Raw genomic sequence first — 24167 nt, 5'->3', positions numbered from 1 at the left:
TACCTTGAACTGTCGGCATTAACTGCTGCAGAGGAACTCCCGTATTCACCCCTGGGTGCTGGAAAACTACCCCTTGGTGACCCACTTCAAGGCGAGGTCGCTTAGACTGCTCTAGAATAATTTTCAGAAAAGGTGCAGTTTGATGTAAAAATAAAACCACGCGAGGAGTAGAAAAAGCATGTGCAAGTGCTTTCATAATATTTGAACAGGGAGACCTTCCTATGCATGAACCAAAATCTGAAGCCAGAAACGTAATTTTTCATTAAAACTTTGCAAATATAAGAAAAAGTGTCAAAAAAAGGCAAAGGGCAAGCAACCACCTAAGAGACAGTATGTGTAACGCACGGTGGGCAAAAGGCTGGACCGGCCAACGATCAGAAAGCTCTTACAGACTAACATGGAGGCCCTGACAACCAGATGAAACGGTCGAAGAATGGACGGCAGGAGAGGGACAGGCTCCCAACGGCCAGTGAACACGAAGATACTGTGCACCCTTATCGAGATTAAAGAAATCCACATCAAAACAAAAGATTTACGTGCTCAGCCCTCAGAATCACAGGATTGAGGCTGATCGTACTTAATACAACGGCCCAGTTGTCCGAGAGCCAGGAACTGCTGACGGGAGTCAGAACTGGCCCTACCCTTCTGGAGGGCGGTGGGCATCACCCAGACTAACTGCACATACACCCTGAGCTAGCAATTTCATTTCTAGGACTTGTTCCTTTAGATAATTTGACAAATATGTGGGGAAAAAATGTAAGACAGATGTTCAACCCTGTTGATTAGAACAGAAAAAAGGTGGTGCTAACGAGGGCATGATGAATTAAGGAACCGCCCGTGCAGTGGAATACCACACAGTCATCAAAAAGAATGAGGGCCACGACTGGGCAGGCTGGCCCAGGGAGTTAACATGAAGCCAGAACAGTGCACCTGTGATCACATTTGAGCTTCTCCGGAATGACACACAGGTAACAATGCCTGTGGGTGGACAGAAGGAAGTCTGCGAAGTTGCACAAACATTAATAGCAGCTGCCTCTGTGGCTAAGGAGTGGGCAGGAAACACCAAACCAGAGGCAGACTTAAGTTGCACCCTGTGAACTGTTTAAAATTTTACAGAAAGTATATTAAATTTGTAATTTGAAGAAAAACATTGTTTCAAAAAAAAAGTGACAACTTGAAAAAGCAGATGGTTTTACACGTAATCGTATCCTGAAGACTGAAGAGCCTAGAAATGCACTTAGAAAATCCAAACGAAATACTCCTACTTGACTGACGAACGCCTACCTTCAGCACACATGAACGAACAATCACAGAAATACTTGTTTAGCTAATATTCACAGTAAGAAAAATTAACTTCCGAAGTAGAAACTAAGCAAACCTAAGTTCTTGAGCATTCACACTTTAGAAACACATGCCACTACGCTGTAACCCCCACACTTAGAAGCTTGCTGGTCCCAAGGCCGCCTGGGCCTGGTCACCCCGACATACCTGCCGGAGGTCCCGTCTGCTGTCTCCTAAAGGGGTCCGTTTCTATCGCACTTCCAGCCCCTGTCACCAGGGTCCCTGCAAGGGCTTGCTGCTGGAAAAAAAACAATGATTTAAGTGCATTCCAAGAATGAATAAAACAAAAACCATCATAATCACCCCAAACATTAGCCTCACTCTTTTTTCATAACAGAAACGTTATCTGCCCATTGTATTTCATTATACGTATGCAATGTGTGTTTACGTACAATAATTTGAAGTTCTAACTTACCTCTGGAAGAAAGAAAGGACCTGTAAGAGATGTTTTATTCTGGTTTGAAATGGAATTTGAGACCAATGCAAACCTACAGCCCTTGTGAAACACACTGGCTTTTGCCCACAGAACAGCGGCCAGAGGGGACTGGCCACGAGACATCTCAGATGTGAGACTACAGCTTCGCCTCCCTGGTCAAGCACACTGCCTGTCATCACTCATCTCCCCCAAAAACAAAAGCTGAATAATGAAAAAAAAAGGCTGCAATTGTTTCCCTACTGGAAAATGACACAAAAACCCCAATTAATAAGTCTAATTAACTTGGATCTTCAAAATGGTATTTGGACAGCTAGCAGCCCACCCACTTGACATATGCAGTGCGTGAAACAGACAGAGGTCGTCTGAAATGTCTGAGTGAAAAAAGCTACTGGCCAGGACAGAAAGGGGCCGTGTGGGTGTCCTGCACCTTTCCTATGCCTGCACCATCCTTGCAGGTTAACACCCACTGGTTGCTAATTTTTCATGATTCAATTATGTCCACTCTACTTAGCAAGACATTTTAAATGCACAAGTTACAGATGCAAAGCAAAGTCATTGTTCCCTGGGGGCTGCTGACCCCTGCGGTCCTGGGGACAGATGACACCACACCGCTAGTGCAGCAGCAGCAGTGGGGCTGCAGGCACAACTGCCTCCCCCGGAGGCGTCAGAGGAATGAAAAGGGGAAAGGAGCACCCGTTTCCATTTAATGAAGATGGGGGGGGGGATGGACAAGGAGAGGGAAGGGGGGCGGGCGGAAAGGAAGAATGATTTGATAGACATGTGGATGGCGGTTATCTCTAGGGACAGAATTACAGGGAGTTTATAATTTGTGTGTGTGTGTGTGCACTTTTTAAAATTTTCCGAATGTTTCACAATGAACATGCCTTACTTATATAACCAAAAGAACGGTATTTGGTTTTGATTTGTTTTGTTTTTAAAGTAAAACAAGCTGATAAGAAAGGGCTCTGCGTCCAGTAATGGCCAAGCCTTCCTACTGGACCAAATGCACTCCAGATAAGCACGAGACACAGTAGGCAGACACAGGATGGGGCCGGGACTTCAGGAACAGAGTGGAGCCAGGCGGTCTCCGGCTTTATGGCTCTGGCAGGAGCCCAGCTCAGGCCCACGCACAGCCCTGGGACAGGAGCAGGGGCCACAGCAGGAGTGAGGCAGGGGAGTCGCCACAGGAGGCAGCTGCAGACGGGGAGGCCCACGCTCTGTCCGTCAGCTCTGACTGCCTCCTGAGCCAGACACAGAGACCCTGAGTACGACCACGTGCCAGCACTGAGACATCAGGTGCCCACGCTCAACACTCGGGAGGCTAAGTGTATGGCTCCAACTCAATCCCACTAACTAGCTGTGACAGCAAAGCCATCAGTGCTCCTCAGAAGAACATAACAGAACCCAGACTCGCTACACCCGATCATTCACAACATTCGAAATCTAGTCCAAGATCACCTCGGAGCACAACACAGGGAACACGAGCCATCCTCAGAAAGCCACCCAGGGACACCAACCCCGTCGACCCACATCCTGGAAACGGCAGTGAGGAGTTGGCAGTGGCTATAGTACGTTCGCCCGGAACATAAACAGAGAATGCTTAACAGAGGACAGGAAGAAACTATTCATAGAGAAAACCAAGGGGAGACTCTGGGACTGAAAAACCAGGTATCGGCGACAGGACGATCATTAGACAAAGGGCTGCAGAGGTCGGCGAACTGGAAACAGGCTCCGGAGAAGAAGCTCGAGGCTCGCCGGGGGCTGCGGTTGCCGGGCTGGCACAGGCCACTGAAGGACGGACAGCACGGGGGAACGCGCCGCCCCGGGACTGACTGCCACCATCACGTCATCTCCTAACTTGGGAGCAAACAAAGGGAAGGGGAAGCCTTTTCAACACAACGGTGCTAGAAGCAATCGACATGAAAAACGTGATAAACTGGACTTCATTAAGATAAAAGCTTCTCATCAAAGACACTGCCAGGAAGGGCCACGTCTCCACTCTAACAGCCTCACTGCCCACCTCCTGGTTCTCAGAGTGACGGGAACTGAACTCCGATTGCCCGGTCTGAGAGAGACAACGTCTAACCAACTGTATCCACTGAAGACAATGAAACGTTCAGGAGTCGAGCAAGTGCCTCAGGAACAGAACCCCTGAAGGAACTGAGGTGTCGTGCCCAAAACAGACACGTGGAATGGCTGCCGCCTGAAAGAGGCACGGGCTTGCGTCGTCCTGGAGACAGAATGAAGACCGGTGGTTGTGGTTGGCAGTTACCAGGGGCAAGCTTCTGCCCACGTCTACTGTGCCCACATGCACTGTAAACTCACCGGGCATGCGGCGTTCTGAGGCTGGGCACAGTCATGGAAAGGACGGGCGGGCGCAGGGAGTGAGGGGGACCTTCCTGAGCACTGCAAGGCAACAGGACTGCAGCTGGACGACCTCAGGTCTCTCAAGTGAGGACTCTACAAGGGGTCTCCCCGGCTGAGACGGGCCAGGGGCTGGAGGGACGCGCACACGGCACATCTGCGTTCTTCTTAGAGTGTGTCTATTAAAACAAGTTCAACTACCACCTAAAAATATGAACATGTGTAAGAGGGAAAGAAACAATAGCTGGGCGGGGGTGGTAGGGTACAGAACTATAATTATTTTCTCTAACATAATCATTGGAAAATAACCTCCTACTAGGATGGTTAAGATCTGAATAACTATAATAAAATAGTGTTTTCATATAATAACTTCACTCTTTAATTCTACCTCTAAAGCTGGAAGCTGACAGAAATTAATAGTATGTAAGACAGAGAACGCTGAGTTTCTTTCGAGAGCTTAACCAGCAACAGTACAGCTTATCATAAAAATCCTGTAATTGGTTGCAAATCATAAAATTCACCCTGAGAATATGTCTTAAACTCCTTTAGAAGGCTTCACAGGGCTGGCAAGGCTGTCATCAAACTGGGACCACTTATGGGTTTCCAGCGCAACTTTTAGCTAAGAACAAAGTGACAATATATGGTGAAGACTCGGAACAGACTCAGACTTTCTTCATTCACTAATGCCACTCATAAAATATTTTTCTAAAGACAATAACCTAAAATTAAAATATTTTAAATGAATTGCAGTTCCTCAAAGTGATGGGTGAATGAGGAGCTGTTAAAATGAGAATTATTAAAAGTATAAAACATAAAGGGGGGCCGCCCAGTGGCTCAGGTGGTTGGAGCGTCGGGCTCCTAACGCCACGGTCGCCGGTTCGATTCCCACATGGGCCGGTGAGTGAGCTGCGCCCTCTACAGCTAAGATTGTGAACAACGGCTCTCCCTGGAGCTGGGCTGCTGTGAGCAGCCGGAGGTCGGCGTGAGCTGCCGTGGGCTACCGTGTGCTGCTGTGGCAGCCGGTGAGAGCTGCCATGAGCTGCTGTGAACAGCCGACCGATGACCAGTGACCGACTGCCTCAGCCAAGGGGCACACAAGGCTCATCACACCAGCATGGGCCAGGGAGCTGTGTCCTACACAACTAGACTGAGAAACAACGGCTTGAAAGTGGGGGTGGGGGTGGGGGGGGAGGAAGAAAGAAAACACCATAAAGAGTTATTTGTTACGTGAAATTTTAAAAAGTGTACACATACTGTACACTGGTATATATGTAATGTGAAAAAAATTTTTGGATGATGGAACCATAAATAATTATTCATTTTTTCCAACAGAAAAATCACTGAGATACTAATTGGAATGGTTCTTTTCATAAGTAAACGTGTATGCGTATTACTTTTCACACAACACCTTGGCGCTCGGTGATACTACCTCCGTGTCTTGGAAACAGAGATTCATACATATGTCCTACTGAGAACTCTGAATTTACTTCTAGAGTTTCATTAGTCAATATAAAAATTTACAATTAGTTGTAAATACTAAAAGTCATACTGAGATTTTTTTCCAAAGAAAACAAAGGGTATGTTTTACATTTGAACTCTTTTCTGACAGATCCTCCAGTTCTCTATTTCCTTTGACATCCACTAATACTTGCCTCAAAAACCTGTTAATTCAGAAGGGAGATTCCTTGGTTTTCCTCTTTTAGTCTCCTAAACATTATTATTATGAAATACATCACACAGACAAACTATTAACATGCAGGATTTTAAAGCATAGTCAAGTTCATCAGAATTTCAATGCTGGGATGTGGGTGTTCAGTGAACACTATTCAACTTTCCTCTATGATTGAAACTTTTCATAGCTGAGGGGGAAAGTGGGAAAAGCTACGTGTAGTTTAAAAGAGCAATAACACAGGGATCACCCGGGATCGTCACAGGGCTGAGGCCAGAAAGGGCTCCGTGTGCCTGAGGCCCCGCACACTGGGAAGACGCCCCTGCCCAGGGCACCGGCGGCCTGACTCCACGGCCCCTGCCCTTTCCCACAGGGCCCTCACCCACACTTCTTGTGGGGCTGTGCTCCTAGCACGCTGTCACTGAAGGATCCCCGCATCTGTGCTCTCCTGTCAGCCCTTCTGCGGCACACGTGTGCTGAGACCGGCCCACGGCCACATGTGCGGGGCCATGGTCGCTCATTTCACTGCACTCTCGCAGGCATGCACTATCGGCTGCTCTGCTCTGCTGCTGGTGGCCATTCCGGGTCTTTCCGGGTTGGGCCTCTAAGAAACAACGCCGCTAAGACACCAGCATATGTGCTTTCTGGCGCACACACACGGGAGTGCCCTGAGAGCACGTCTGCGTGTCTCACCTTCTCCAGGTCATGCCAGTGTTTCCAGACGCCTCCACGCGACACTGCCATCAGAAGTGGGTGACAATTCCACTGAGCCACATCCGGCTTGGCCCAGCAGTCTGGAGAGTGGGCTGGGCCATCGCTGTGGAGGCCGCCCATCTCCACAAGGCTCCTGGGACTCCAAGCTTGCACTGCCCTCTGCCCCAGGGTGGCCTACACGTGACCTGATGCACCGCGTTCCTCCACGCATCACCAGGCAAGGTGCCCACTCATCAATTTCCTGACAATCTCCAACGTAATGACTGTATCAAACTCATGACAAGAGGCACCTGTGTCGGGTTTGTTAGTGTCCCACGGAAGGAAGAGAGAAGCAGGCCCGGAGCAGTGCCCGCGTCCTGGGCTGGGTACGGCGCGAGCACAATGGGCCTCAGCCTTGTGCCATGGAGGGCGGTACTCGCGGGGCGTCTCGGGAAGGGGTGTCAGGAACACGCCGCAGCCAGCCTGGAGGGGCTCCAACCGGCCAAATCACAGATAACTGAGCATCAAAACCGTGTGGGGGGGGGCTGGGCAGCAGGTGACTAGCGGGGGCACAAGGAGACGTGACGGAAGCGCATGGGTTACACGGGCCCTTGTCAAACAACAAACCATCAAACCGTCACAAGACGTGTGTACTCCCTGCTTACAGACTACACCTCGGCACATGAAATCCACTACGTGTACAGACCAAAGGAAACCATCACACGAGCACGCGAACAGATGCAGAAATAGTATCTGACAAAACCCAACATCCATCATGATAAATCCTAGGACTAAAGGAATTCCCTTAACCTTTGGATAAAGGATGTCTACAGAATCTATAGCTGACAGCATCCCTAATGGTGAAAGAGTAATGTTTTCCCGCTAAGACTGGGAAGAAGGGAAGAATGTCTGTTCTCAGGACTCCTGTTCTGGTCTTGGCCAATACAGTCAGGCAAGAAAAAGAAATAAAAATCATACAGATAGGAAAAGAAAAAATAAATCTTGCTTTCTTTGCAGACATGATTCTCTCTGAAGAAAATCCCATGGAATTTACAAAAAAGCTGAAACTAATGCATTTAGCAAGATTGCAGAATACAGGTTCAAATAATCAACTGTACCGTGTTTCCCCAAAAATAAGACCTACCCTGAAAATCAGCCCCAGTTAAGATCTCAGCCAGACCAACACATTTAGTACATCATGACAATGTTCCAGAAGATGACATGACTGTACTTGAATAAAATGTAGATTGTTATACATGAAAAAATAAGACATCCCCTGAAAATATGCCCTAATGGAGCAAAAATTAATATAAGACCTGGTCTTATTTTGGGGGAAACACAGTATTCCTACATACTTTCAATGAACTACAAAATTTTTTAAATGTAAGTACCATTTACAATACCACAGAAAATTGGAATATTTGGGTATAAATTTTTTAAAAATACATACAGAATTGGGATGCTGAAAACTACGGAACATTGAAGAAAGAAATGAGAGGAAACCAAAACAGGCGGAGAGATAGGCCCTAGTCCTGGGCTGGAAGGTGCAGTGTTGTCGGGACATTGCTTCTTCCCAGCTGGTCAGCAGAGTCAGCGCAACCCCAGTCAAGATCCTGGCAGGATATTCTGCAGGCATCGACACGGGAAAGGAACTGGAATGCCCAAAATAATTCTGAAGAAGAACAAAGTTGAAGAACCCATACTATCAAGCTTCCAGACTTACTACAAAACTGCAGCAGTCAAGGGGCGGCCGGATGGCTCAGTTGGTTAGAGCGCGAGCTCTCAACCACAAGGTTGCTGGTTCGATCCCTGCATGGGATGGTAGGCTGTGCCCGCTGCAACTAAAGACTGAAAAACAGCGATTGGAACTGGAGCTGAGCTGGCCCTCCACAACCAGATTGAAGGACAACAACTTGGAGCTGATGGGCCCTGGAGAAACCACACTGTTCCCCAATTTAAAAAAATAAAAAAGGCTTATAAAAAAAAATTCCCCTTTCCAAATACTACATTAAAAAACAAAACAAAAAACTGCAGCAGTCAAGACAGAGAGGCCCTAGCAAAAAGACACACAGGTGAAGGAAGAGTCTAGACACAGACCTACACAGACAGGACCGCCTGGCTTCTGGCAGACACGCGGTCAACTCAGCACATACAGGGCAGTCTTTTTAAGAAATGGTGCTGGGACCACTGGATGTTGATATGCAAAGAAATGAGCCTATGCTTGTCATGTTAAATAAACTTCACTCAGAACGGATCGCAGGCCGAAATATAAACATAAAACCGTACAACTTACAGAAGAAAACATAGGAGAAATTCTTATGACCTTGGGTTGAGCAAAGAGTTCTCAGATATGATGGCAAAAGCACAACCCATAAAAGAAAAGAAATTGTTGAAAGAGACTGCATCAAAACTTAAAAGTTCTGCTCTGTGAAAAAAATAGTATAAAAGAAGGAAAAGCCACAGAATGGGGAAAACTTTGCAAACTTATGTCTGACAGAAAACTTATATCCAGATTACGCAGGGGCAGCCGGGTGGCTCAATCGTTTAGAGCGCAGTGCTGGTAACACCAAGGTTGCCGGTTTGATCCCCACATGGGCCACTGTGAGCTGCGCCCTCCTTAAAAAAAAACAACCAACAAAGCAGATCATGCAAAGAACCATCAAATATAAGCATAACGAAACAACCGACTCAATGAAAAAGAAGGGAGAAGGAAGGGAACAGGTGCCCCCCAAGAAGCCACACAAATGGCGAGGGAACACACGAGAGCACGCTCACCACACGCGTCTTCAGAGCTACACCAGCTAACACCCCGACGGGTCTCAGAACGATTCTAACAGCGCGTCCCGGCGAGGGCGCAGGACTGGGGTGGCCGCTGTGCAAAGTGTGGGGTTTCGTACAGAGCTGTCCACTTAGTCACCAACCCAGCAATCTGTCTCCCAGGCGCTCACCCAAAGGGCACGAAGGCCCCTGTTCACACAAAATCCTGCATGCGAGCATCACAGCCACTTTATTCCCACGCGCCCCAAACTGGAAACAACACAAGTGTCCTTCGAAGGGGGCAGTGGGCAAACCGGGCCCATCCACACAACGGAGCAGCACTCAGCAGAACACTGCCGCCCATGCGACCATGCGCCAGCCACCACGACCCTGTGTCCACCGCGGGCAGCCAGGGTGACAGGCCACACACTGCCTGAGTCCACTCACTGACATCTCATCCTTGAAGCGGTGGAATCACAGAGATGGAGACAGGGTCAGAGAGGGTGAGATTCGACCACAAAGTGTTACGGAGGGAACAGGCTGGAGGGGGGTGTGGGGTAACACAGAACTCGTGTGTCCTGACGGGCGGTGGCTACACGACCCCACGTGCCAGTCAACACTCAAGGAAATACAGATCAAAAAGAGTAAATGCTGCTGACTTAAGTAAGTTTTAATGAGCACGTAAACAGTTAGTGACATATTATAACCTACCGATTACAATAAGAACCCATATATAAATACATAAAGGGAAGAGAAAAGAAAGCTAATTATAGCAGAATGCCAACTAATAAATGCAGAAGTAGTAATGGAGTTAGAAAATCCGTTTTGCAAACTTTAAGGTGACAAGTGACTTTGGCAAGACACATCAGCAGATGCTGGAATTAGTGGGCAAACAGTTTAATGAGACACTGGATATTTATGTGGTCTCGAAGTACCTTTCCCAAGTTACGTCTCACTGACCCAAGGAAAAATAACAACCTTCCATTGAAAAAGCCGAGCGGACCAGTCACAGGACGAGCTGACCCCGTGGCCTCCTGACACACTCCCTGCGCGGGACACAGCGTCATTTCTGTGGTATGCCTCTCAAAATGCACTTCCGGCAGCAGACACAAGTGAAAACCAGACAATCCTACACCAAAGCACACTCTACAAAGTCACTGGCCTGAAGGCCTCAAAGCTGTGACGGTCCTGAGACCGAGGGGCCGGCCCAGATTAAAGCCCACCCGAGGCCTGGTGAGCACGCGTGGTGGGCGGTCCCGGGGGAAGGCTGCGCGTGAGGAGATCGGACATCGTCCAGACAGGGCACAGCGCCTGTGAGCGCACTCAGTCCCAGGGCTGCGTCACGGCAGTTTCCTGACTTCACCGCTGAGCTGTGCTCAAGCCACAAGCACTGTCACCTGGGACGCGCTGGCGTGCTTAGGGGCAGGCTGCATGACAGCACGTCTGCAACTTACTCTCAAGTGGCTCAGGGGGAAAAGTGTGCGCGCAGAAATGAGAGAATGAGAGGAATGCAAATGGGGCAAAATGCCAACAACTGGTGGATTTGGGTAAAGGCTTTAAGGGGAGTTCTTTGTACTATTATTGCAACTTTTATATGCATTTAAAATTGTGTCGAAATTAAAAAATTAAAAAAAAAAGTCACCACCAAGATGAAACTGCTTTCAGAACCCAACATAACCTATTCCAAAACTGCTAGGATCTGACCCACACTTTTAGGTCCCTGGCATTATTCATGGAACACAGAATGATTCCATTTCAAAACATTAAAAATAACCAGTTTGCATTGAGCTAACACCCACTTAGCAGCCTAAGACCTCGATGACTTCACGTGTTTCACATCAGCGTTTCTTCTAGCTACAGAAAGGGTCAAGTTGTCATCTGCTCACGTCTTTATTTTTCTATTTTGCACTGTTCTCAAAACTACAGAGAGAAGACACAGGAAAGCACCCACATGTACACAGCACACAGGAAGCCTGGGCACACACTGGACAGGACTGTGAGGGTTAGGTGACATGCACGCTGACACCACACTGCATTACAGGCCAACACGCAAAAATACTGCAGTAAGGGCTGGGGTTCATTTACTCATGCAATTTAACTTTATAATTCTATGTGCAGGGAGACGTATCTTTTTAAATAAGGAATGGGCTCTGGGAAAAAAACGCTGAAGAGCAAATAGTAATCGAAGGTTAAATACGTGATGAAGGAAAGGTTTGGGATGAGACTACATTTGAGAACCGTCGAAAAGTACCTGAAATGGTTGCTGCTGGGATGAAAAAGCAGCAGAAACATTTGGAGGAAGCTGGGTTGCTATAGCAACGGGAGTACCAGTCTGCCCATCCTTTCCTGTCACAACCTTTACCTGAGAGGAAATATTTTGAGAAAAAAAGGCAACATAATTTTTAAGACTGCTCAAAATTTCGTTAGAATTTTACTGCTGATAGCTCACTGATGTTTGGTGTTTAAAAATGGAACGTTTTTGCATCAAATCCTATAAAAGGACCATGAACTGCTTTGTGATAGATTTGTAACATAACCACCTAACTCAACTGCACATCTTGGAGGAACTCCAACTTAAGTCACACGTGCAACACCCTTAGATCCTGCAAGTTCGATCCTAGGAATGGGGATGGCAGACAGTCCTCGGGAGCAGCAGCTCACAGCCTCCCGGGCAGTGTGCACAGCACCACTCCGTCACGCACTACGTGCAGGTCCAACAGGAAATTGTAAAAGGGACTTGTTTCTCGCCATCAGCACAGATGGGGCACTGCGCCTACAGACAACATTGGCATACAGACATAAAGAGAAGTGACTTCCACTACTTCACAGGGATGAAATCCTCAAAATAATCATATAAACCTTTTGGAAAATAAAAATGGTCCATCTGGAAAGGGTGTTAAAGAAAACACAAAATGGCAAAGCCACACAGATACGTCCATAAGTATCAATGAGGACGGCTGAGCAAAGAGACCAGTTTTTGTTCACCAAAGGCTGATTTCTTTGCAGGAGAAGCGTGACAAAGATTTGAATTCTTTTAGCTGTTATCGTAAAACAAAATCTGCTCCAGCGACACTGTACACCACACGACACAAAGGCACACGGACAGTGCATGAAGCCACCTCACTGTCGCCCTGCTGTGCTGTGTTTCGTTTTCAGAAAGGCAAATAAAAGGATTAGGAGTCACAGTAGTATTAAGAAATCTCAACTGGGGAGTTTATTAAGCATCAATTCCAGGCACCCCAAAATTTCACTATCTTAAACATCACCCAACAGGCATTAGCAAAAGTGTGAGGTTAAAATGTCCAATCTAACACTACAGCTAGAAGCTCTCAAACACAGCTTTTTGCCATAATAACTGCACTATCTGAAGACACCATAAAAATGTTTATATTACTTATATTTACAGCCCTTGTTTAAAACACGCTGATGGTGCTTGAACGGGTGGGCCTATGTAAGTGAGCCGTGAAAGCTGGGAAACCAGCTGGAAGCTGGAAGCTGTGGCCCTGGCCCGGCCACACACCCAGGACCCCAGGGGCAGGCGGGGTCTCGCCAGGTCAGCTGTCCCACCAGGAGGAGCCCTTGCTCTAAATGAAGGCTCGGGGCTCTGCACCCGCCTGACACACAGCGCCCGCCCCCAACAACTAGAGCAGCCATTCCCTCCCACCAAGAAAACCAAAATCCACCTTCCATTTGTGTGTGCCCTGGGCCAAATTCTCACGGAACCCCATCTGGGCAGCCCCAGGGCTGCCGTACTCAGCGGCCCAGGCGCACGTCTGAGCAGACAACGCTCTCGCGGGCAGGGCCGTGTCTCACCTCGTCATTGATGACCTCAGACTTCTCCTCGTCCTCGTCCTCGTCGTCCTCCTCCTCCAGGTCCAGGTCGTTCTGCCGCAGGTACGCCTGCAACGGGGCGTAGTGTTTCTTCTTAAAGGCCAGAAAGTCCATCATGTTCCCTTGCAGGTGTTGCAGGAAGAACAGCTCGATGAGGTACTCCCTGAAGGCCTCCCTCAGCGCCTCCATCTCCCGGTGGTGGTGGTCCAGGCACTGCTTCCGCATCTGGGCCAGCTCCTGAGAGGGCGGGGGGATTTCCTCCAGCTTCTTGGGGGCCTTTCTGCCCCCCGCATTCCCCGCGGACGACAGGGGAAGGCTGGAGAGGCCCGGAGGCACGGCAGTCCTGGAAGGGCTGCTGGGGGGCGGCGGGGACGTCATCCCAAACGCCGGGACCCCCCCAACCGCGACCCCGGGCAGCAGGGGTCTGGGCAGCGGCGGCCCCTGCAGCTGTTGCTGCTGCTGCTGGATCAGCTGGCCCTGGATGATGCTGCTGATTTGGGGCGGCAAGCTCGCAGTGGCCATGTGGCCGGGGCTGGCCAGGGGTGGCAGGCCAGCCCCGCCCGAAGCCGCAGGGCTCTGGGGCCCCAGGTGGTGGACGGTCCCCCCAGACTGCGTGTGGGGCTGAGACAGTCTCCGCTCCCGGACCGCCAGGGGAGGCCCTGCGTGCTGCAGCGGAACCTGGGCCCCTGGGGCCATCTGGCCGAGGCCCGAGCCGTCCTGAAACACAAAGTGCCCGCCCGCAGACGGGCTCAGGCTGATCTGCCTCACCAGCACGCTGGCGTCCACGAAGCCCCCAGTTGGGCTGCTGCACAGCCCCAGGCCGGGGCCCGGGGCACCTGCCCGCACGCTCTGCAGGCTCGGCCCCGGCCCGGGGCTGGGCTGCGTGGGGCTCTGTGTCTGCACCTGCTGGGACAGCGGCGACGTGACCTGGATGTACGATGGGGATCCGTGCTCAAACCGCCTCGGCTGCGCACTGAACTGAAAGCCCGGAGACGTGGGGCTGGGGAGCGGCAGGGGGGCGAGCGTGAGTGCTGGGTTTCCTCCCACCACCGGCCCCACATTCTGGAGGGCGAGGTTCACGTTGGGCCCAGCCACAGGGCTCCTGTTCATCAGCTGCTGGACTTGGTAGCCGGGCGACTGGGGTGCGGACGGGCTAGCCGAGGGCGCGAAGGGCGTGGCGGGGGATGGGGGTGGGTTTGGGGGGGCCTGTGGCTCTTCTTCGCTGCCGGCGAAGGCGCGGGACCTCTGCAGCTGGTGTGGGGCGTTCTGGGGGCCGCTGCCGTGGTGCATTGTTGCCCCCCTTTCTTATCCAATCAATATTCTCCTGAAAAACCAAAGTTAAAATCATGTTACTTAGAGGGAAACACAACCCTTGGTCACGGTTTATCATGAGACCTGCTGGCGACATGTGAAGGTCTGTCCCTCGCGACGCGTCCTATGAACTCACATGCAGCTGTGTATGGAGGCATTGCACACAGTGTCCCTCAGCACGGACCAGGGACAGGTGCTTCTGGGTCACCACTGTGCCTGAGCCAGGGCTCAGCCTGGCAGGAGCAGGTAAGTAGTGCCACCAGCTGCCTGGGAAGGTGACGAGCATCACCTGCTCAAGACCAAGGCCCTCGGGACCAGCGTTGCTTCCTGAACGCCTTCTCCTTGGCACAGGCCTTTCTGTGTTCCCACACGCAGCAGGGATGCTGACCTGCTCGCTGCCACCGGGCCCAGGAGGCAGTGGTGACTGCTGACACAGGCACACAGCACAGGCTGCTCACACCCCCTCCGTCTCCAGAAGTGCAGCTAGATCCCCGACAGCCAGCAGTTCCCACGAATGCCTGGGCTACCTCCCCAGAACACCCCGTGAATGGCGTGCAAACGCAAGGAGACCCCATGAGGCCGCAGACCCCACGCTCCCGCGGGGGGCAGGGGGCAGGCCTGAGCATGATGTCGGCCCTGGGGAGGCACACGGCCTGTCATGGAACCAGGACAAAACCTGAAGGAGCCTCACATGGCAGCATTCTCCAGGAGGGAACGGGGAGGGGAAAGTAAAACCACAAAACACCTCAGAGGGAAAGACAGGATGGCATGGAGAGGCCCCGTCAGGGCTCCGTGAACTCTCCGGGAGCTGATGCCACAGCTCTGAAGGGGCTCACAGCCCCCAAACCACCCTCAACTAGAGAAAGGGGTGAGAGCAGGAGGAACCGCTGAAGGAGTCAGGCTTCAGACAGGAGACATCAGAGGACAGAGCGGGAAGAGATCGGCTGAGGAGGGACAGGAGAAGACTGGCAAGGCAGATGCGGCTACGGCCTCCCTCCGTGTGGGGCACAGCCCCTTGGGCCCCCGTGCTCACCCCTGTGCGGGGTCACGGCTCAGAAATGTCCTCCCACTCAGCTCTTGGAGTTCCTTCCTCCCCAGCCACAGACAAGCAGGAAAGCCATTTCATGCTCTGGGGGCCGCTGCTTAGCAGGGAAAACGCACAAGGGAAAGGAACACATCACACACTAGAAGTTACGAAACTTACAAAGGGGAAATACACATGCGTATGTCAACGCTCGCCCAGTGCGCGCCCCTGGGGACACACATCTGTATGAACTCAAAGCTCTGGACGGATGGTTGCTGAGCAAAGGCTGAGGAAACACAAGTCAGCGTATCCTGCGTCTCGGTGCTTTCTGTTCTGACGGCTAGCTCTGAGGACAGAGTTACCAAATCATGGGCCAGCTGCAGAAAACAGATCCCAATGGGGACTCAGAGCACAGGGAGGAACCGTGCTGACTGCCTCCAAGCAGAGCCCCCAACCAGTGGGTGGGCTCCGCAGGTGGTGGGGGCGTGGAAGGGGAACGCTTCGGACGCTACTGCTTTCAAAACAAGGTTTTGATCCCGATCTCTCTTTTTTGTTTTTAATTTTTATTGGGGAATATTGGGAAACTGTTTCTCCAGGGCCCATCAGCTCCAAGTTGTTGTCCTTCAGTCTAGTTGTGGAGGGTGCAGCTCACTGGCCCATGTGGGAATCGAACCGGCAACCCTGTTGTTCAGAGCTTGCGCTCTAACCAACTGAGCCATCTGCCCCCTCCCCCCCCATCTCTTTAAACAAGCATTATGAGAGAGATTAGTGTGGGCCTGGAACAAAACCAAAATAAACAGAATAAACAAACCCATCAGGTATATTTAGGATCACTTCCTTAGAATACAGTCCCAGAATATCAAAGGCAACCAAATCACATATAGTAATTCACAAACCCAGGGGGAAAGGGGGAGAATTAGGAGGAAAATATTACGACAACTGACACATTAAAAAAATTCTATCTAAATTCTCATCACAAATCATTCACCAAAACAAATGTATTTTTATAAGCTAACATTTCAAGTTTTTTGTTTTGTTTTGTTTTAACAATCACCAATGGGTTTTGTCATTGTGAAAAGTCCATTTTACACAGATTCTTGGACCTGGGCTCATACCCACAGCTCGTTCGACCTGAGCCCCCGTCTCACCCCCAGGAGCTTATCCAGAACTGCGACCCTCAGCGTGAGGCTCCAGGAGCTTTCCCACTTCAAACTTGGGCTTCTTCAGCATTTTGACTTTTCTAACAAAGACATCACGGAGCAGCTCGACAGCCTGGCACGGCTGCTCTGCGTCTGTGCCAGGCTCGCTCTGGAACCAATGTACTGACCATTCCTTTCAAGTCATTTCTCCACACCTCTCGGGTCAAGGGCTCTGCCATCTCCCTCCGGATGTGGCGGACCTGCCGATGCTGAGCAGGAGGTCTTTCGGATCTGACTGTTGCGCTTTTTAGTAAAACCAACACAGAACAGACGAAGCAAATAACCACCGGTGGTCCTGACGTCAGCATGAGCTTCAGTCATGGCCGGCCATTTTTTGACCGTGGAGCACGTTTGTCACAGGTCAGACCCAGGCTGTGGAAACCAGCCAGCCAGTCTGTGCCCTGAACGCCCTCCACAATGAGCACGACTCTTCTAAGCGCAGCATCACCTTTCTGCAGATCAGCTGGGCTCGCTTCAAAAACATGACCCTTGAGACCATCAGATGCGATTTTGGTTGAGTTCTCGTGACGAGTGTTTTCCCAACATTTCTGACATTGAACACAGCTGGTGCTTTCACATCATACCCATCTTTCTTAGAAAACGGGGCAGCCACTTTCTTCTTGGCTCCCTTCTTGCCGCCTTTCGTAAGGCGCTTATTCTTGCCCACTGCCTTGGTGCTTGCCGCTCAGAGAGCCAAAAGAACTAACATTTCAAGTTGTATACTAAGTGGGAAGAAATAAAAACAGAAAAACTTAAAGAATACAAAAATAAATATTTACGAAAGTTTTGAAGGGAACTCCATTTCCTAAACTTAAAACAGTAAACTTGTATCTGAAAAGATGAGATTTGAAGACACACAGTTTTAAAATGCTTAAAGCTCAAAAGTCAGTCATCAAAATCAAAACCGAGTATCTTGGGAAGAAATCTGAAGTGACTGCAACAAAGAGCTATGGCTAGGACACTAGAAAGCATCCTACAAGTTGACAAAACACAATCTCAGGACAAGGAGACAGTTCACAAAGGATGAAAACCACCTACCAGCTCAGGGGAGAACGGTCCACCCTCACTCAGAAAAGCCATGCAGCTGGAAGTCACTACGTCTCAGACCCACGCAGCCAAGACGTGCCATCGCACAACTGGCGCCCCGCCCACACTGCTCCTGCCCCACTCCCGGGGTGTGGCAGGCTACAGGGGAGAAAAGCGGGGATCGCAAGGGCGCAGACCCGTAACATGCCTGCCCACGGGGGGTGGGGAGGACAGAGGTGGGAAAGAAGGAGGGATGCACGTGAACCCATCACATCACCTGTGACCTAGGAATTCTTCCTCTGGAAGTCTCTCCTAAGGAAATTCACCTACCGATTTTTTTTAATTCACTGCAGACCAATAAAGTCTAAATTCACTGCAGAATAAAAAACATTCACTGCAGACCAATAAAGCAGAAATAAATGTAACCAGAAACATCCAGTGTTCACGGCCTACCTGGAAACTAGGTAATGAAACAGGAAAGTTTCAGATACAGTATCAAGTGAAAAAAGCAGGACACCAATTACCAATCCAGCCACTACTGTTAAAGATGGAAATTAAATAATCATCCGCAGAAACAGTGCGATGTGAACAGTGACCTTCACCTCGTGCGGGGCAAACCACTGACACAGCCACCCTAGCGAGCACGCCGCAGCTAAACGGGGACCACGCCACTGACACGTGCACACCGCCACAAGGCGCAGCCGCCACGGAGCAGCGCGAGACCCCAGGACGGCGCGTGGCGGGTCAGATATGACATGACATTCTGGAACAGGCAGAACCACAGGGACACAGATTAGACACACCCCTCCTGCCAGGCTGCCAGTGGGGAGTCGCTGACCCGAGAGGGAGGAGGGAGGCTGGGGGTGTGGAGCCCTTTGTGTATCTGATTTGTGACGACGTTACAACACTGAATGTGTCTGTCCAAATTCGCAAACCCATACACTACGTGTGACCTCGACTTTCTCAAAAGTGGTTCCTGGTTTCAGTGAGTTTATAGTCGTTAGAGAAACCAACCACTGCTTATCTCAAATGTTTCCCCAAAACATGGTACAGTACCCGTGGAGAGCAAAACTACCACCAACGACAACACACTTTTTATTCTTCATGGCTATGTTTCTAACGTTGAGGCCCATCAGAGGAAGCCAGAGCAGCTCTGTGAAGCTCATGATTTCGAGGAAGGTACCGCCCAGGACGAGGCAGAGGTCGGAGGTGTGGGGTGAGAGCAATGATGCAGCCTGGTGAGAAGCAGGGCCAAGCCCTCCGGGTCTCTGCAGGGACGCCACCACTGCCACTGGCAGGGATGGTGCAAACCACAGGCTCACCATCTGCGCTTGGTGCTGCTCACGGCAACACTGACACCGCAGGGCACATCTGGATGCTGGGAAAACGCCACTCTAAGAAACACCTACCTGGGCCCTATTCTCAGTGCAGGGTAGGGGTCCCCCAGTCAGGACCTGAGGGAGTGAGGGGTGGAGGGCACTGGGGCCTTACAGCAGCTGCGCCCACCACCCTTCTCAGCTTCTCGCCAGTCCTGGCAGCTGGCAGTTGGGAACCCTTTCCTTCCCCTTCAATAAGCAGGGTGCTCTTTCATGAGCCCTGCTACCTTCCCAAACCATCTCCCTCTTCCTTTTCTGCCCCCCCCCCCATTTCCCCACACAAATACAGAACAGAAACGCGTGTCCACGCTTTTGGGAGTTCGGCCAGATAAAGAGCACCCGGATGGATGGAGAGTGAGGTGAAGGGAACACAGCGCACAAATTCAGGGCAGACAGAACACCACAGGAGAGGAGGGAAGACGACCAGTGTCTGGGAATACTTTCACGAGGAAACTCCAGAAAGCAATTTGACAGTAGGTGTCAAGACTCTTGCAGCACAGTGACAGCTTCTGACCCAGTAACCTGACCTCTAGATCAGACTAAGCAAAAACTCAGCCGTGTCCAGGACACAGGACGCTCACTGAAATGTGTCAGGAAAAAGGTGGCGTCCCCAACAGTAGTGTCAGACATCAGACACACCTACACAAAAAACGTAATACTGAACGTGTGGCTGTTTCTGCTACCTTTCCATGCTTTACAAATCTGTCCTTAATTGGCAGGTGTCACAGCGTTCATGCTGGTCACCAAACACTCCCGCGCTCCTGGCAGTGCCACACTGCCAGGTGTGCATTTCCCTGCCCTGCAGCTGGTGTCTCACACGACCTGCTCTGGCAGCACATTCAGTTCTCACCGAATGGCATCGGTAGGTTCTGTGACTTTAAGCAAGACGACATATGACGAAACCAACTTGACCACAGGCTGATTGACATAAACGACAGTTCTATTCCCACAGCATCTCATCCGTTATTCGAGGACTGCTTTATAGGACGCACAGAGAAGAGGCCCGAGTGAGCACAATGCAGGGCCCCGGGGTGGGCACGACGCCCTCATCGGAAGCCGCTGGCATCTGGGGTGCGCCTGGGGCTGTCGTGGCTCACTGGCATGCAGAGAAAACGATGTGTCACAGTCAGAAGAGACTCCACACCCCCCACTGCAGCCCACCCACAAAGCCTGCTGTCCTCGTCAGGAAGAAACCACACCCGACACCTGTCCTTGGCTCCCTGCCATCTCCGCAGCTGTTCAGCCAGTGAGCCTCACACGTTCTGTGAGGGACGCACATCTAGTTCACCAAGGTCCACAGACCGGAGAAATACGCCTCCCACAGACAGACTGCTAGTTTTCAGATCTTAAAATACAGTCATTTGAAAGTATTATCAAATTCACATTCGCTTTCTTGTGATGCTAGAGAATTAAAATCCAAACTTTCTTAGACGAGTCCAGTTAGAAAAAGAACAGTCAGCTCCACCCCCAAGCCCCGCCCATGCCCACAGCTCACACGAGTCACACGCAAAATGGTGTGGGGAGCAAATCACATAAAAATATTTTGCAGCATGTATAAAAATATCTTTATAATCTTGGGGTGCAGGAAAAATTTCCTAAACATGGCATGACACGTAGAAACAACATTAATTTATAAAACCAACTGACCGATTTTACTAAAGAAAACTGACAACGAAAGTTAGAGACTGAGGAGGCACGTGCAGCGTCTCTACCGGAGCCTGCGCATCAGCCACACTCGGTCAGGGCTTGGTCGGTAAGAGGAGAGGAGCAGGGAGGAGAAACCACCAGGGCTCGTGCCGAAGACCGAGACTGAAAAGCCAGGCAGCAGCCAGGCGCGGGGCCAGTGAGGCCGTGCTGGAGAGTCCCCATGTCACCTCACGGGAGAGGCTGGCACTCATGGGTGCCCTGCCTAAATCCAGACGAAGACACAGCCTGCTGTGAGCCTTTATATGGTCAATACCTTTAAGTCAGGAGCTCTCACATAGGTCTCCGGCTGTCAGCCTCGTTCCTTAGAAAACTCCATGTACTGGCCACAGCCCACCGGCTACAAGCAGCTGGGGCTGAGCGGAGGCTGCCGGCCGCCCAGTGCACTGTGGTCCTCAGCGCGTTCTGTGCGTCCCCAGGCCAAAGCCAAGAGCCGAGCTGCTCATCACCAGGGAGCACGGCTCACCCACAGTGAGAAGCACCTGCGGGAGGAGGAAGCCCGCGTCCAATGCGCAGGCACTGCCTGGGTCAGAGAGCCACCTGCAGGACGCAAGGAAACTCGCCGAGATGGTCACAGAGACACGGGACAGTGGAAAATAAGTCTTCCAAAGGCAGTTACCAGCATAAACCGGAAGCACACTTGGCCTTGTGAACCAGATCACAATCCATCAAAAGGCTCTGAGTATCTGCACGAGGCTGCCCGTGAGGAACGAACTAAAGGTCTGACCCAATTCACTCCCCGCCTGTATCTATGAAGTGGCATTTCCTGGTGCAAAGCCCAACAAAACCAAGGGGAACTCCAACACGAGACCCGAAGCTGTAGTTTTCAAGCACGTTAACTTGTAATCTATTGCTTGTAAGAAAACAAATGCAAATCCACTCGAGGCTGAAATATCATTTCTCATCTATCAGACTGACAGAAATTCAAAGGCCGGACAACAGGCTCCGCTGGTGAGGGCCTGGTGACGGCTGTGGGACGTGAGTGTCACACCTGCAGAGGGCCTGGCCCCATTTAACAGAACCACCCCCACTCTTCCTCCCCTCGGCCCTCGCCGTCCCGTGAAAATACAGAAGCACAAAGTTGATTCACTGCGGCAGGATGTGTAGGTGCAGAACGCTGCAAATAAATGTATGTCCGTGTTTCAGAGACTGGCTGTCTCGGTTGTGGACATTCAGTGGATGGAGCCCTGAGCGGCTGGCTGTCAAAGGCATGAGGCCGAGCTCCTGAAGAAGCAGGGAGCATCTCCAGAACATACGCTGTTAGTCAGATAAGCACCGTGCAAGTGCGATGAAGCAGGTGTGGGGAAACGTTAGAAACTAGGTGGTGGGGATACAGGCATTTACTGTAAAATTCTTTCAACCTTTGTGTAGCTTTGAAATTTTCATAGTGAAACATTACAGGAAAAACTACTTTCTGTATTAGATGGTAATTCCAGATGTCACTCAACAACTAAACGGTTAAAACAAAAGTCCTATGTCACCAACACATTCATCCTTCTCAAGACAAGTCCGAAAGGGCTTCCTCAAACACCCAGTGACAGCATCACAAACCTCCGTTCAGTCATTATCTGCCGTCTCTCACCCTTTTCTCCTGCCCGCGATGGAGCCCAGGCAGGCACATCTCTCCTCCCCAGACCCCTGCCCAGTGAAATGTCACCACCACAGCTGTACTGTGTGTCTGCTCACCTACTGTGACCTTTCGGAAGCCGCAAAGCACCATCATCTAAGATATTTTCACCCTCCGCCCAAGAACCAATTTTCACTCCCCTGCGGGAGAAACTCATGGAGAACGCAGGTTCTGACGTGCAGAAAGAAACTGGGAAAAGGACACCGAATTGGTTTGTTCTGGAAGGAAGTCAAGCGTGGGGAGAAACAGCAAAGAGGAACGGGGCCGTCCTGTGTACTTCACGTCACGCACTGCGAATTGCTCACTCATTACTCGTATAAAAGCCAGTGTCCCTCAGCAGGTGCTCAGGTAAGCGGCTCCCCACACCACAGACACCGCGCCACACAGAGAAACAAACTGTGTGTACATGCAGCCACCTGCACGGGTCTCAAATGCACTGCGCTCAGGGAAAGGAGCCGGCCTCGAAAGCTCCGCACTGTGCTCCTGGAAAACACAGCGACAGCAGGTGCGTGGGCTGGTGGCAGGACTGCCCGCAGAGGCAGCGCGAGGAAACCGGGCTGAAGGAGCTGTTCTGGATCCTGACTGGCGTGGAAATCAGACATCTGTCAAAACTCTCAGAATTCTATAGCAAAAAAGTGAACACTCCTAGGTGTAAATCTTTAAAAAAAGTAAAATGGCATGACCTTCCCGTCCACTCAGAACGTAAGTGATTTTTAACTTTTATTTCTATAATAATGCACCAAAACAAGGTAAAATTTTCTGTTGAGTGGAAATAAAGCAGCCACCACGGAGAGGGTGGGCCAAGGTTACAGAACCACAGGACGCTCAGCCCAGAAGAGAATAGAAAGGGCCAGGCTTTCCTCCTAAGGGATGGGCAGGGGGCCCCTCCACAGGTGGCTGAGGAGCAGTGCCAGGCTCCTCCACCTGAAAGGGGTGGCTCCAATGGCCACAGGTTGCAGCTGAGAGCAGCTGCTTGCCCTTGGCAGAGGGGGAAGCAGATCCCCCAGGCCTGCAGCCACACTAGGGCCGCAGACCCTCAGAGAATGGGGAGCCGGTCCAGGCGTGGACCCCGAGGCTGAGCTGGGCAACCACAAACTCCCTGACCGAGAAGGAAAGGTCAACTCCCATGCAAGACAAGCAATGAGACATGGGGGAGGGGGGAGCAGAGAGAGAGCAGCTACAGAATTCACTGCGAGGAAACAGAAGATGGGCAGACCTGTGGACAGTCCACATGGAGGGACGCCCATCTCACATAAGGCCCAGTAAGAGCAACGTCTGGTATCCGAATCCTTCCTTGAATGGCCTCAAACACTCCCACCTCCAAACCGACTGCCTTCCTTTCATCTCTACTATTTACCTACCTACCTACCGAAATCCAAAACCTACATCAAGCCTCAGCTCCTGTGCGGCCCCCTCCCTCCTCTAAGTCACAGCACATGAAGTCTATCCCTCGGCCCCCCTAATTACCCGTATGCCTGGTCCCCATCAAACCCACTCGCTTTAGAAAAGAATCATGCAGTCTTTATTTACTCAACAAACGTTGAGGGCTCACTCCATCAGACAGTATGTGAAGCACTGGGGCTACAAGAGTGAACAAAGCATAGTCCCTGGCCCGAGAAGGAGGAGCAGTCAGACAGGACAAAGCAGCGGGGGCCAGACCACCAGTGCGACAAGGCGCTCAGCAGGATGAGGGACACCGCTGGCGGGCGAGGCGGGCAGGGTGCCGGGTTATACCAGCAGCCTCTCTGAAGACGGGACTTCCAGAAAGAGAACTCAGAGTCAGACCCTTGGCGTGTAGGGACCTGGTGT

General features: G+C 50.9%; 1 protein-coding gene across 9 annotated transcripts in view; it reads right to left on the bottom strand.

Moving 5' to 3' along the window:
* EP400 (E1A binding protein p400) overlaps positions 1-24167 on the bottom strand; it is an 87053-nt gene that overhangs the window by 60335 nt on the left and 2551 nt on the right. For 4 of the 9 annotated variants that reach the window (XM_074321448.1, XM_074321451.1, XM_074321450.1 and 1 more), the window contains exons 2-5: positions 13074-14415; positions 11512-11622; positions 1489-1579; positions 4-111 (exon numbers count right to left, since the gene is read on the bottom strand). In XM_074321448.1, coding sequence (XP_074177549.1) covers positions 4-111; positions 1489-1579; positions 11512-11622; positions 13074-14381 — 1618 coding nt within the window. In that variant the 5' untranslated portion in view covers positions 14382-14415. The remainder of the gene's footprint in view (positions 1-3; positions 112-1488; positions 1580-11511; positions 11623-13073; positions 14416-24167) is intronic. The other 5 variants (XM_074321452.1, XM_074321456.1, XM_074321453.1 and 2 more) reach the window with 3 other exon arrangements.

Source organism: Rhinolophus sinicus, linkage group LG16 (genome assembly GCF_036562045.2).
Source record: "Rhinolophus sinicus isolate RSC01 linkage group LG16, ASM3656204v1, whole genome shotgun sequence".
Lineage (NCBI taxonomy): Eukaryota > Metazoa > Chordata > Mammalia > Chiroptera > Rhinolophidae > Rhinolophus > Rhinolophus sinicus.
The sequence above is the reverse complement of the archived record's forward strand: the minus strand, read 5'-3'. Positions and strand labels throughout refer to the sequence as shown.